At 44.2% G+C, this 12,487-nt stretch overlaps 1 protein-coding gene across 1 annotated transcript in view; it reads right to left on the bottom strand.

Annotated features, from left to right (window-relative positions):
- Nucleotides 1–12,487, bottom strand: part of MAP7 (microtubule associated protein 7) — a 178,039-nt gene that overhangs the window by 85,052 nt on the left and 80,500 nt on the right. Inside the window, exon 3 of the mRNA XM_075554227.1 lies at nucleotides 10,820–10,897. Within this exon, the coding sequence (XP_075410342.1) occupies nucleotides 10,820–10,897 (78 nt within the window). The remainder of the gene's footprint in view (nucleotides 1–10,819; nucleotides 10,898–12,487) is intronic.

Raw genomic sequence — 12,487 nt, 5'->3', positions numbered from 1 at the left:
AGCAGAAAGCAGATGTTTTGAGAATGATGATGGCAACAAATGTACAAATGTGCTTGACACAGTGGATGGATGTATGGATTGTGATCAGAGTTGTATGAGCCCCCAATAAAAAGATTAAAAATTAATTCCGTGGACAAATGGAATGAAATCTAATTTTCCCATGAACTTTTTGAAGCCCGGTCAAGTTCCTAAAATGTACTTCAGAAATCAGCTTTGGAGATGGACATGGTCTGCATTTTAAAAGGCAGACGAAAGGCTCCAACCTTCATATTTGGATCTGCTGATTCTCGGAGGGGGAGCCTGGAAATCAGTATTTCTAACTGCAAGGACTGCTTTTTGAGTGCCAGGCCTGTCGCGTGCTTTGAGGCTCCCTTTGGGTTATTTGAGAGTCCCTGTGGGTCAATGTTAATGGCCACTCTGAGTTAGCATCAGTGTTGCTTCTATTCTGATTTTTGTGTAGGACATGGTTTTACTGTGTGGGTTTTGCATCCCCCACTGGGTTTTCACAATTGGACATATTCTAGTGTCTTCAAATTTATTTCTAGACTCCTTAGAACTATTTCTTGATTTATTCACCCTGAACAGTGTGAATTATTCATCCTGAACAGGCAAGTTCCTAAGCCTTCCTGTGCCTCAACACCACTGGGGTATGCTATGGTTAAAAACAGTTCCTTTGTCATAGATTCACTATGAGGATTAAAAGAAAGCTGACACCTGAAGAAGTTAAAGTGATCCTCTGCACTGTGTACGCGTTCTGTGAATACTGACTATTACTGTCATCAGTGCCCTTGCCACCGTAATTCCAATTCAGTAAAAAGGTACTTTATTTTTTAAAATAGGGGTATAAATCACAAAACTAGATACAATGAAAAGAATAATCAGTGCTCTAAGTAATCTAGGATGAAACTTCTTCAAACTTGCACTGAATTTCACTTCTATTTTCTACCAGGAAGTGGAGATCCTATCTCAATGACTTCTTTAAACAATTGTCAACAGCCACAGGCTAGGCGAACAGGCTGAAATAGCAAGCAACAGCTTCTGGTTATGTACTGCAGTGTGCTGGTGAGCACTGGGGTCTAAGAACAAATCCTGTGAGCCCATACATTATAAGGCAACACACAAAGCATCCCAATATTTTAACAGGAATTGAAAGCTAATTTATTCTAAAGGTTTTAGTTATATAAAATATTCCATATGGGTGTCAGAGAATGCCAAGGTGTGTCTTTGTCCCGCTAAGAAATGGGAAGAAACGAACAACATCTTCAGTATTAACTGTCACTTGATTTTAAAAAGGGGTTGTTCTATTTAAAAAGTAAGGTCAAATAAAAGGAATGATAATGTATGCTATTAACCTTTACTCTCTTGAAAGTATCATTACATCTGTAACTCTCAGATCTTCATATAAAATGAGATAAAATGCTGTAGTCCCAGAAACACTAAAATCAGCCATTCCCATCCCTGAGCTGCCGTACCAGCAGGTCAGCGCTATAGTGAACAGAAATACACTTTCAATTTGGACTCCATTCAGAACCGCACAGCGACTTTCCCGCTGAGAGCGACTTAGAGCCACAGGCAGAGACTTGTAGTGGAGGGAGAGAGGCTGTGACTTCGCAGAAGCAAAGTCCACCGTGAACCCGGACACTGCCCGGCCTGGCGCTATCAGGCCAGTCACCGCTCTGCGTCCTGTCTCCTCCAATTGCTCTAGGTCCCTTCTGAGGCCTCGTGCTCACATGTAAGCGCTTAGTGCCAGGTCGTGCCGTGCACAGAGCAGCACTGGCCAAGCACGGCCTCGTGTGTCAGAGCAAAACGAATGTTCCAGAAGCAGATCACCAGTCCTTCTGAAGCACCTTGGGGGACTCTACCTTAGCAGCTGGCCTTTTGATTAGTGGGCAGGCTAGTTATCACTCATACCCTCAGCACCCAGTTGACCTATATTTTTAAAATGCAGCGGCTGTCCAGTCAGTGCCAACTCACCGTGACCTCCACCGTAGACCTGTTCACCTGCACATTCAATAGGTGACTTTGGGGAGGTCCATCACAGACCTAGCTTCACAGGTGCCTCTAGGCAGATTCAACTACATTTTGGACGAGCAACGGAGTGGCACACTCAGCTGTGTTCATTTATTTAAAACTTAATGTATCAAACAAGGTATAACAAGGAAAGATTAGCAAACAGCTTTCAGGTACTTCCGAGTGCCCTCACTTTCTCCCTGGCTGATGTTAGATACCCCCGCCCCCTAACTGGACCCACTGGGGCAATGGGCTATCAGAAACACGCTCAAATCCAGTGCCTTCTCTTCTACTCTGCTTGCTTTTGTCTGATTTAAGCCAGGGGTCCTCCGACTTTTTAAACGGGGCCAGTTCACTGTCCCTCAGACCCGTTGGAGGGCCGGACTATAGTTTTTTAAAAAACTATGAACAAATTCCTATGCACACTGCACATATCTCATTTTGAAGTAAAAAACAATCAAGGAACAAACATCCGGCCGGCTAGATAAATGTCCTCAGTGGGATGTAACTTGAGGATGCCTGATTTAAGCCCTCACCCCCTCCTCCCTTTTCCTGATGTGCAGTGTATACTTCTTTTATAGACTTCTTACCCCTCAAACCAAATCCCAGGTCACGACACTGCCTGACAACCGCTGTGGGTTCCACAGGTGCCTCTGCCCTCCAGACAGGCAATACTGCTCCCATCTGCAAACTTCAATTAGCTTTCAAGTCTCGGTCAAATGTCCCTTCTTCTGACGAACCTTCCCTGGCGATCACAGCCAGGGTGCTCCCATTGCTGCACCCAGGCTCCCAGTGGAGCACGCATACTCCCGAAGGCCAGTTCTCTGATTGACAGGCCTGAGTTCTTCCCCACACTTACCACACGTGGTTGTGCAGAAAGAGAACTTGTCTGCTAACTGAAAGGCTGATGAGTCAAACCCAACCAGCAGCCCCGTGGGATAAAGATCTGACAATCTGCTGTCATAAAGATTCAAACCCCAATCAAGCTCACTGCCATTGAGTCAGTAGGGCCCCACAGTGATCCTATAGCAACCCCATCATAAAGATAATACTGCCAACAATTTATAGATGGCTACCTGAAGGGTCATTGTGCTGTGCACAATGGAAGCTGAAGGGCAGTTTATACATGTGGTAGACCAAGAACTAAAGTCCAGAGCTTCCTTGCATACCGAATAACATTTGAAGTAAGACAGCAATACACTTCTGGGGCTTAGCTTCAAGGCTAGGCTTAACAGAGTGTTTGGCTTGTGCCAAGTAAGGTAAATGGAGGTGTGCTAAATTGTAAAGAACAAGGCTTGCTTTTGGAAACGATTACTCATGAACTTTAATCCTCATGGAACACTGAGTAGTCGGTACCAAGCCCCTCCTTGTTGGATCAGGAAGCGCAATTACTCCTTTCTCTGCTCCACCTTAGCTCAGAGAACAGGCTTTCTTAGTCCCAGATACAAAGGAGCTTGGTGGCTCAGTGGTGAAGCACTTGGCTACCCACCACAAGGTTAATGGTTCGAACCCACCAGCCACTCCCTCCCAGGATAAAGAGGTGACCACCTGCTTCTGTAAAGACACTGCCTTGGAAACCCTCGGGCAGTTCTCTGATCCTCAGGGCTGCTGTGTGTTGGCATCAACTCGATGGCAGTGGGTTTGACTTCTTTTTGCTCTTGGTTAGTCCCAGGGATCTAAGTCAGGGCCTGCGGGATCATGTGACCCACTACCATCGCCGAGGCAAGGTGTTCTCAGGTCTTAGACATGTTGAAACCAAGGCATTTATAGATATTATCCCAACAGCCGTTCTATGAGGTTATGAGGTAGACACTGCTCTTAAACTCACTTCATGAGACGTCTGAGGCTCAGAGGACTGAAGCAACCTGCCCACATCGTTCAGCAGTAAGTGGGGGAACTGGAATTCCGACTCTAGACCGTCTACACAATGAGCCATTATACAAAAGGCACCACTTGGACCACCTCCCAGTGGCTCCACCAGGTTGGGATGAAATGGCCATCCAAAGGTGAGGAGCCCGATCTTCCGATGCCATCTCAACTTCTATCACCACCCTTTCACAAGGCTCTGAACTATTCTCTAGAGTTTAACATCTTTACCTTAAAAGCAAAGTAAATTTGAGGGAGGAGGTAACAAAAAGGCTGGTTAGCTGCAATGACTCACTTTACGTGACGGCCTTGGCTTCTGCATGCCGAGCTTGACTCCGGCACAGCTGCTCTGCCATGTGCTAATGCCCCCCCCCCCACCCCGGGTCCATTCAGATACCGTCCCTGCTGACACACTGCTTGGCAGCCTTGTGCGCTTGGTGCACAGGCTATACGCTAAGTGACAAATAGGGGAGACCCAGACTGCCCACTGAAAACTGCTTCCCACAACTTTTTTGTGAACAGCGTCTGAGGAGGAAGATTCCTGGTCAGAGTCAATGGCGGCCTGAAGCAGCCGACGTGGGCGGGGACATGCGGGGTGGCCTGGACAGCTCTTATCTGCAGCACTCGCCAGGCAGCTTAGGAGCGGGTCCTATTCTGCTGGAACGCTTCTAAAGGTACATTCTCCTGATGTACTCGCTCATCGGTATAGCCCTCTGTGTGGTGACAACACACGCCAAGACGGGGAGAAAACGGGCAAAGTAATTCCCAGGAGCAAAGAAAGTCCGGGGAAATTATCCAGGGAATAACTTCTTAAAAAGTGCAACTGAAGTTGAGTTAACTTTGAAGGTTAAATACTCTTTATAGTATTTTACTTTCTAAAATGTTATAGTATGATAGCTTTCTCATGTCGCTTTGAACTTAGCAAGAAAGCCCAACGTGACTGAATTAAATTATAGATTTTATTAGCTCAGGTTTTTGTGATGATTTATGCCAATCTATCATTCCATGCTTGGATAGTCTTTTGTGATTATATAGAGAACCCCAAAAAGCCCCAATTCTAGCCAGCTAAGAAATCTGTTCTCATGTAAAGATTAAATAATTACTCTTTACACGAACTTATATGGACTATATTTAATCAACACTTCAAATTTACTTTGTACCATCTTCAAAAAGGAAAGCCCAGTAGACCCTAAAGAAAGGACTACCTGTTTGCTAAGTGTTCTTACGTGCTAGATTGAAATAGCTCGACAACATATTGCATGGCGATTAATTTTATAACACAGATGGAAAACTACTTAAGGCCTATTATATAGATTATCAGTGTGTTTTTTATCATCTAACTAAAAAAAAGCCTACAAAAAGAATTTAAGATTTGCTAAACTGACCTTTTGTCCAAGTATTGCTGGATAATCTGGTATCTTAACATTTGAAAAACAAATGTTGAAAAGCAATGATGTTGCCTGGAGGCTACAGTGCGTCTGACTCAGGACATTCCATTTTCAATGGCCTCACATGCATGTGAGTGCTGGACAATGAAGGAAGCATGAAGAAGAATTGGTGCAGTTGAATTATGGTGCTGGCTAAGAATAGTGACAGTACCAGGGACTGCCAAAAGACCACACGCGTCCGGCTTGGAAGGAGTGCAGCAGAACGCTCCTTAGAAGCAAGGATGGTGGGACAGCTTTACGTACTTTGGACGTGGTATCAGGAGCGACGAGTCCCTGGAGAGGGACATCCTGCTTCATAAAGTGGAGGGGCAGCGACAAAGAGGAAGGCCCTGGACAAGATGGAACGACACGGTGGCTGCAACGATGGATTCACACAAGTGTGAGGATGGGGCAGGGCTGGGTGGGTTTCATTCTGTCCTGCACATGGTTCCGAGCAAAAACAACAACAGACCCATTCATTGACTTCCATTGACAATAACATGCATCCACAAGGTGGTCTCTGGGGTGAGAAATTCACCAGTCAAGGCCTGGGCCATGCTAGCGACCGTGGCAGCAGCAATGAAAGCACGGCTGAGCTTCTGTTAGGGTGCTGGGAAAATATGGAAACGACAGTGAAGACAGTTAAACAGCATGGTGACTGTCCTCAGTGTCACTGAGCTGTATGTGTCATGTACAGGTACATGAAATGGCAAGTGTTCTGCTCGGAAAAATACTTAACATCACTTTTTAAACTAAGGAAAAAACACAGGTATGGATCTGAAAGGTTTCATGACTTGAATGATGACTGAAAGAGTGTCAATTTCCCACTAGAAAAACGTTCCCGAAAGAGAAGGTTGAAGGCCCAGGTAGAGGACTAGGTGGAATCTCAGCTGACTACTGATAACTAGAAGCAGCCCAGCTAAAATGAAAGGGGCCAGGATGGAGACTAGTCAATGTTTGGGGTGGGCCAGCCAATGTCATGTTCTACAAAAGATGCACTATCTCTCAGGACTAGTAAAAAATAAACACAGAACACAATAGACCAGGACTCAGAAATTCCCAAGAGGAGACAGTTCTGGAAGCAGAGAAGGAGAGGGAGAAGAAAACAATTTTTTCTACAGAAATTGAGCTTCAGATAGCAGAGCAATATTCATTGCTGAATGTGTATCTAGAAATATGGAACCCATATCAACAAAAGGGATTTGAAAGTTGAACCCACGGGAACCATGAGCCCCCACCCCCACCCCACCTCAGAAAAGACATAGCTGAAGTTTAGAAGGCAGGGTAAGAAGAGATGCAGGAGTCGAGGGGGAGTTTTAAGGAACTGCCCGATGGAATGGAGTGGTTGAGGATATTGCTTCATGCATAAAAAGCTTTTAAGGAAAATTATGCTGTCAGAGAATATGTGCTGAACCAAGGTGACAGAAAAAACCCATATGTGAAGAATTATGCGTGAATTTTAGGTAATAAATGAGGGAGGACAGAAACAGGCCACGTGACATAACCCTGCCACGGCAGCATTAAAGTGCGACTCAGAGATTTAACCCACAGAAAGTTATTAACCGGCCTTTCCCATCTGCAAAACAGTGCAAACATGCCACGCCCTGAAACCAGAGCAAGCAGAACTTTCGCCTCTGCGTACCTTGCTTTCTTCGGTACTGTTTTACAATTTTACTGGCCAATCCAGCAAACTTTGCTTTGCTGAAATATATTAAATGTTTTCTAATCTTTCACTCAAAAGGGTTTAAACCAGCTGTTCCCAACCTGTGGGTTCCGACACCTTTGGGGGTCAAATGACCCTTTCACGTGGTTGCCTAAGACCATTGGAAAATATATATTTCAGAATATAAAATTACATATTGTGTTTGTGATTAAATTATGTTCAATTTGTAACAATGAAAATACATCCTGCATATAAGATATTTACATTATGATTCATAACAGTAGCAAAATTACAGTTATGAAGAAGCAACGAAAATAATTGCATGGTTGGGGGTCACCACAACATGAGGAACTGTATTAAAGGGTCGCGGCCTTAGGAAGGTTGAGAAACACTGGTTTAAACTGAGAAATTCCAGCAGCAGTTAAATCAACTGTTTGTTTTTGAATTAAGCCCAATCCAAAGATCTCTTATTAGGTTACACACACACACACACACACACGTACACATGCACCCCCAAAACTCACTGCCAATGCTGACTCATAGTGATCCCTTGTGGGTTTCTGAGACTGTAACCCTGTATACCTAGATACACACATACACATGCATATATGCATACGTCATCCCGTATGTTAACATTCAACTGCCATCATAGCACCTGTCGGTTTTACGTACCTGGTTAGATGTGACTTTTGATTATTATTCTTTTGTATTACTAAAAATTCTCTGCTTAAACTGGATGCCACAGTTTTGATGGTTCTTACAAATGTACATGTATTTACATGTATGTTTATTTACATATTTATGTATATGTTTTAGATGAAGGAATGCTAGGTTTAAGAGAGTCTGTAAGGCTTAGTTCCTACTATGATTATTTAAGTAGAAAAAATAGTCAAAGCACACGGATTTAAAAGAAAAACAACGGGAAAAAGAAGTTGATGTTTTCCATTGAGATTGTGATTTTTGCGGTGGGCAGAGGGGAGGGGAAAAACTTATTTTTAACAGGAAAGAAGAAATGAGATCAGAATTAAGGAAAATTATTATATTTAATATGGTAGGGGAGATAAAGAAACAAGAATTATAGACATCAAAATGGTTGTGATAATCAGGCAATATCCTGAAAAATGTTTGGGGCAGGAACTAATCTAAAAGCATGTGGGCCTCTTAGCAAATGCTCTCTCTGCTCCCTGTTCCTTGAGCGTGCCCACCTCTCCAGCCCTGGGCAAAGCCTCTTCTTCCTCCAAGAGGAAGCTCAGGGGCACTGGACACAGGCAGGCTCGGGCTCTGCAGAGTCTACGGACATGCCCTCACGACTCCCATGGCAGTTAGTGTCTGCTTAGCCCCCGTCCCCGCTAGACTGCAGCTCGTCTAAGGCAATGCGTCCCAGCATTCTTCATCTTTTGATCACTCTTACCCGCTATACAGGCAAATAGGCCCAAAAAGGTTCTGAGAAGCAGGGTCCCGCCCATATGGATGGAAATGTGGGACTCCACCCTAAGGACACTCCAGCCACTCAACATGCAATGCATTACACGCAGGCAGCTTTAGTGAGACTTTGCAGCCTGACAGCGGCAAGGCTTACAGCTTTTTAGCCTGCGAAGGGAAAGCACGTGTGTTTGACCAGCAGGTTCACGCTCGCCACCAATAGCTGTTACAGCTTGACTCTGAAAGATGAAGAAGCTCTGACAGGAAGGCAGAAGTTAATATGTAGAAGTTCATTTACAAGTATTCAAACCGTAACGGAGATACTTTCATTCCAGCAGCTATGAATTGCCATGGCAACTCTATGAGGCGGTATCTAATTGTGCAAGGCCTGACCTGATGGGGCAGGGTATCAGGGAGCACTACTCCTGGCATAGAGCCGAAAACAGAGCAAAAGTGACAGCTTACAGCCCAGCAATACGTCTCTGCCTGCTTCACAAGGTCTGCCTTGCCCTCTCCTCCTCCGTTCTGGTCAGTTTGTCTAACCAACCGTGACTAGGGACAAATGGGCCCGGTTCAGAACAGAAAGGGCTGCAGATGGCAGGGGGCTAAAGGAGAGGGTATACCCCGCTGGGTGCACACAGCCTAGTTTTCCAGGAAGCTACCTACCTGCAGGATACCTGTCACAGACAGACAGGGAACTTCGGCCTTGGTGGAAACTCTAGGCACAGAGCCAGATGACTTCTACCAAGTCAGTAAAATCTGTAAAAATCTCAGTGGTTCAAAAACAATAAAAAAATAACCACAAAATAAACTCAAACGATCTCCTATGGAAATCATCGCAAGGGATAAAAATGGGACTGCGTTAAAAGAATGCACACATTATCAACAAATGTTTGGTAGCTATTCTGTTCTAGGCACCATTCAATTCCAGTGTGGTGGTTATATAATCATCTGTCAATTTGAGAGGATTAAGAGTGAAGGGGTAGAGTCTGGTCTGTCAATCATGTCACAGCCAATGCGGCCTCTCTGTGGGCCTGGCCTTCTCTTGAGGATTCTGGGAACTCTGGTATTCCTCCTTGGAGGCGGGAGACACACACTCTCTCTGTTAACTCCCTGTGAGACATTCCCGTGGAGAAGACACATGGAACTACTCTAGTGCCCTGAGCCGGACGAGCCACATAGAGACTCCTGCCAGTGCTGAGATGCTTACAATGCAACTGGAGCCACAAGACTTCCTTCCCACCTACATTCGGCATCATTGCATGTGTTTCATGAGTTTGAAGAGGACTTTATAGATTGGTACCAGACATATGGGCTAATATTGGACTGCTGGACTTGATCCGGATTGGGCTGGGATGTTTTCTTAATGTACAATTACTCTTTATATAAAGCGCTTTCTTATAAACATATCAGTGTCCATGAATTTGTTTCTCTAGTCTACTTGGTCTAACACATACAGGTTAAAAAAATGAACATCAAATGGATGCAGATATTGCTGCTGAGCTCTCCATACAAACCACAGATTCCTACAAGATGGAATTGCTTTACAAAAGTTATGGGTCATCAACTGCAAAGATTTTCAGCAATCCAAGTAAGCCTTAGCAACACTTAGACACTCCGGAAGCACCGCGGCATGCTGAGCAAGCATTTCGTCTTCCGAAGGAAGATAAAGACAGAGCATTTTGTTTCAGGAACTTCGTGTAAGAGAGCATTGAAGTACAGAGGAGCTGGCCCCAGGATCCTTGCTCAATGACTGCTCAACTTGAGTGCTTTGGTGTCTGCTTTCTGGTAAGCTAGTCCAGGTGACTGCGGTATAAATCCTGTGTGGCCTAGCCTTTCCCAAGGTGTTAGGCATTAAAGGAAGACTCACTAGGTCCTGGAAGCATGCCCATCGGTAGCACCATCTATAGATTCCACAGCAGCATCCTTATTAACATGGTGGCAGCAGCTGCCCAGCAGTTCAGTGTCTTGTAAATGTCTTTCTTTCTTTTTAAATGAAAATCTTTATTTATTTAGTAAATTTCTACATTAAAAAAGAATAATATGTGCACTGGCCCTTCTACTTTCCGAACTCTGTAATGTAATCGCAGATATGTGATCGCTCCTTATATCTGTAATTTGCTCCTCTGACACATTAAACGGTGATTAATTGTAATACAAAACAGAAATGACTCTAATCCTGGGCCTGACTCCAATCCTATTGTTACCTAAAATTTAGCCCTATGTGTACATCTGGTAATAAATAAACTGTATTTCACAAGACACCTGCCACAAGCGCCATTACCGAACTCTCGAAGGCACAGTGGAAAACACAGTTAACATAGTGCTGTCCATTTGCTCGATGTTAAATAGCCATCACGCTGCAGGAAAAAGCCACACTTCAACACCAGTGCCTCCGAGTGAGCAAACCCGAGGGCAGGGCTAGAGATACCTAGCTGTTTTTCCCGTTCCTCGCGCCGCTCCCGGGCCAGCCGCTGCCGGTCATCAACCCGCAGCACAGGCGGAGGGTCTGAACAAAGAGAAGGAAGAATGAGTTAAGTAACAACAAACAACAAGCAAAAAACACACATCCTGACACCCCACTGTGGGGAGGAGGGGTTAGGGTCTTATAAACTGTGACCCCCGTCAGGTTGATTCTGACCCACATCAACCCTAAATAGGGTTTTTGAGGCTATAAATCTTTTTTTTTTAATTTTATCAAATCGTGTATTTTAAAAGATCCTTTTATTGGGAGCTCTTACAGATATTATAACAATCCATAATCCAGTTAGATCAAGCATAATTTTACAAGTACTGCCACCATAATTTCCAGCACATTTTCTCTTCTTGAACTCTGATATCAGCCCCCCCCCTGATTTATCCTTACATCATAAATCTTATTATTATCCATATCTTATATGGTCCACTGTATCCATTTCCCTACAATTCTTTTATGCACTCCCCTTGAGTGCGGTTATGTAATCATCTTTACTACAGGTCCTCCTCATGCCCCCAGGAAATCGCTACACCCATTACTATTTCTGCCGGGTTTATCGATCTTAGATTTCATGCATTGAAAGATCTCCATTATACATTCCCTGTCACTGCACTGCTGCAATTGCTGTTGGATGATCTCAAGTGAAATTTTACTTGTGTGCACATCAACGATAGCGTTGTTTGGTTGAGTACTCCGTTGGGCCACCTTTCTTTGGAATAGGTGCAATATGGGTCTCTTCCAGTCAGTTGGCCAAGCAATATAGTTATGCTCAATTTTCATGGTAAAACAAAAGAGATTTTCATTTTGAAGAATTTCTGCTTCCATAGGGATGATCACTTGAGTGTAAGAAATGAAAGTCCACTAGAATACACTCTTAAGTCCTGGGACAGGGCAGCAGTGGACACGGTCAGCTGGTCACCCAAAGGCTGGAGGCTCAAGTTCCCCAGCGGTACCTCAGAAGAAGAGACTGGCAACATGCTTTGCCCAAACCAGCTCTTGAAAGTTCCATGGAGCCCAATTCTACTCTGACTCCCATGGGCTGCCGTTCAGCCCGACTTTCCCTTCCTTTGACGTCTCTCTCCATCACGCCATGTGTGCACGAGCAGTTTGAGATACATCCTACTGAGCAGTACTTGCTGGACACCTGGAAGCGACTGCTCTGTCTACTCAACTGTCCCTATCATGTTTACAGAATGCTTGCTGCTCCATATCACTCAGTGGGAACAGACTACGAAGCACAGAGTATTCAATGAAATTAGTGTGTAGGTGTAAGATCACCGAAAGGAATATTGAATAAAAACACAATTCCTTCTCAGCTTTGCTATTTGTCAAAAATTTTTAAACTGTTTTTAAAAAAAATCCTAAAAGAGATGTGCAATAATGCTGAATATACAATTGGCCCACATCTAGCATTAGAAGCAGAAAGGTAAAGCTATTAGCTCTTATACACTGTTGGACAGAAAACAAATGCATCTCACTGTACCATCTCACTGATGGCTGAAGTAATTTTCAGTGGTAAGCAGGGTCTCAATTTGGACTCTGTTTTTAAGGACAGAGAAGGATAGCGTTGAGTGGTTCTCTGACCCAACAAGCCCCTTCAAACCCGTGTGTGTGTGTTTTTGA

The sequence above is a fragment of the Tenrec ecaudatus genome, chromosome 7 (genome assembly GCF_050624435.1).
Source record: "Tenrec ecaudatus isolate mTenEca1 chromosome 7, mTenEca1.hap1, whole genome shotgun sequence".
Lineage (NCBI taxonomy): Eukaryota > Metazoa > Chordata > Mammalia > Afrosoricida > Tenrecidae > Tenrec > Tenrec ecaudatus.
The sequence above is the reverse complement of the archived record's forward strand: the minus strand, read 5'-3'. Positions and strand labels throughout refer to the sequence as shown.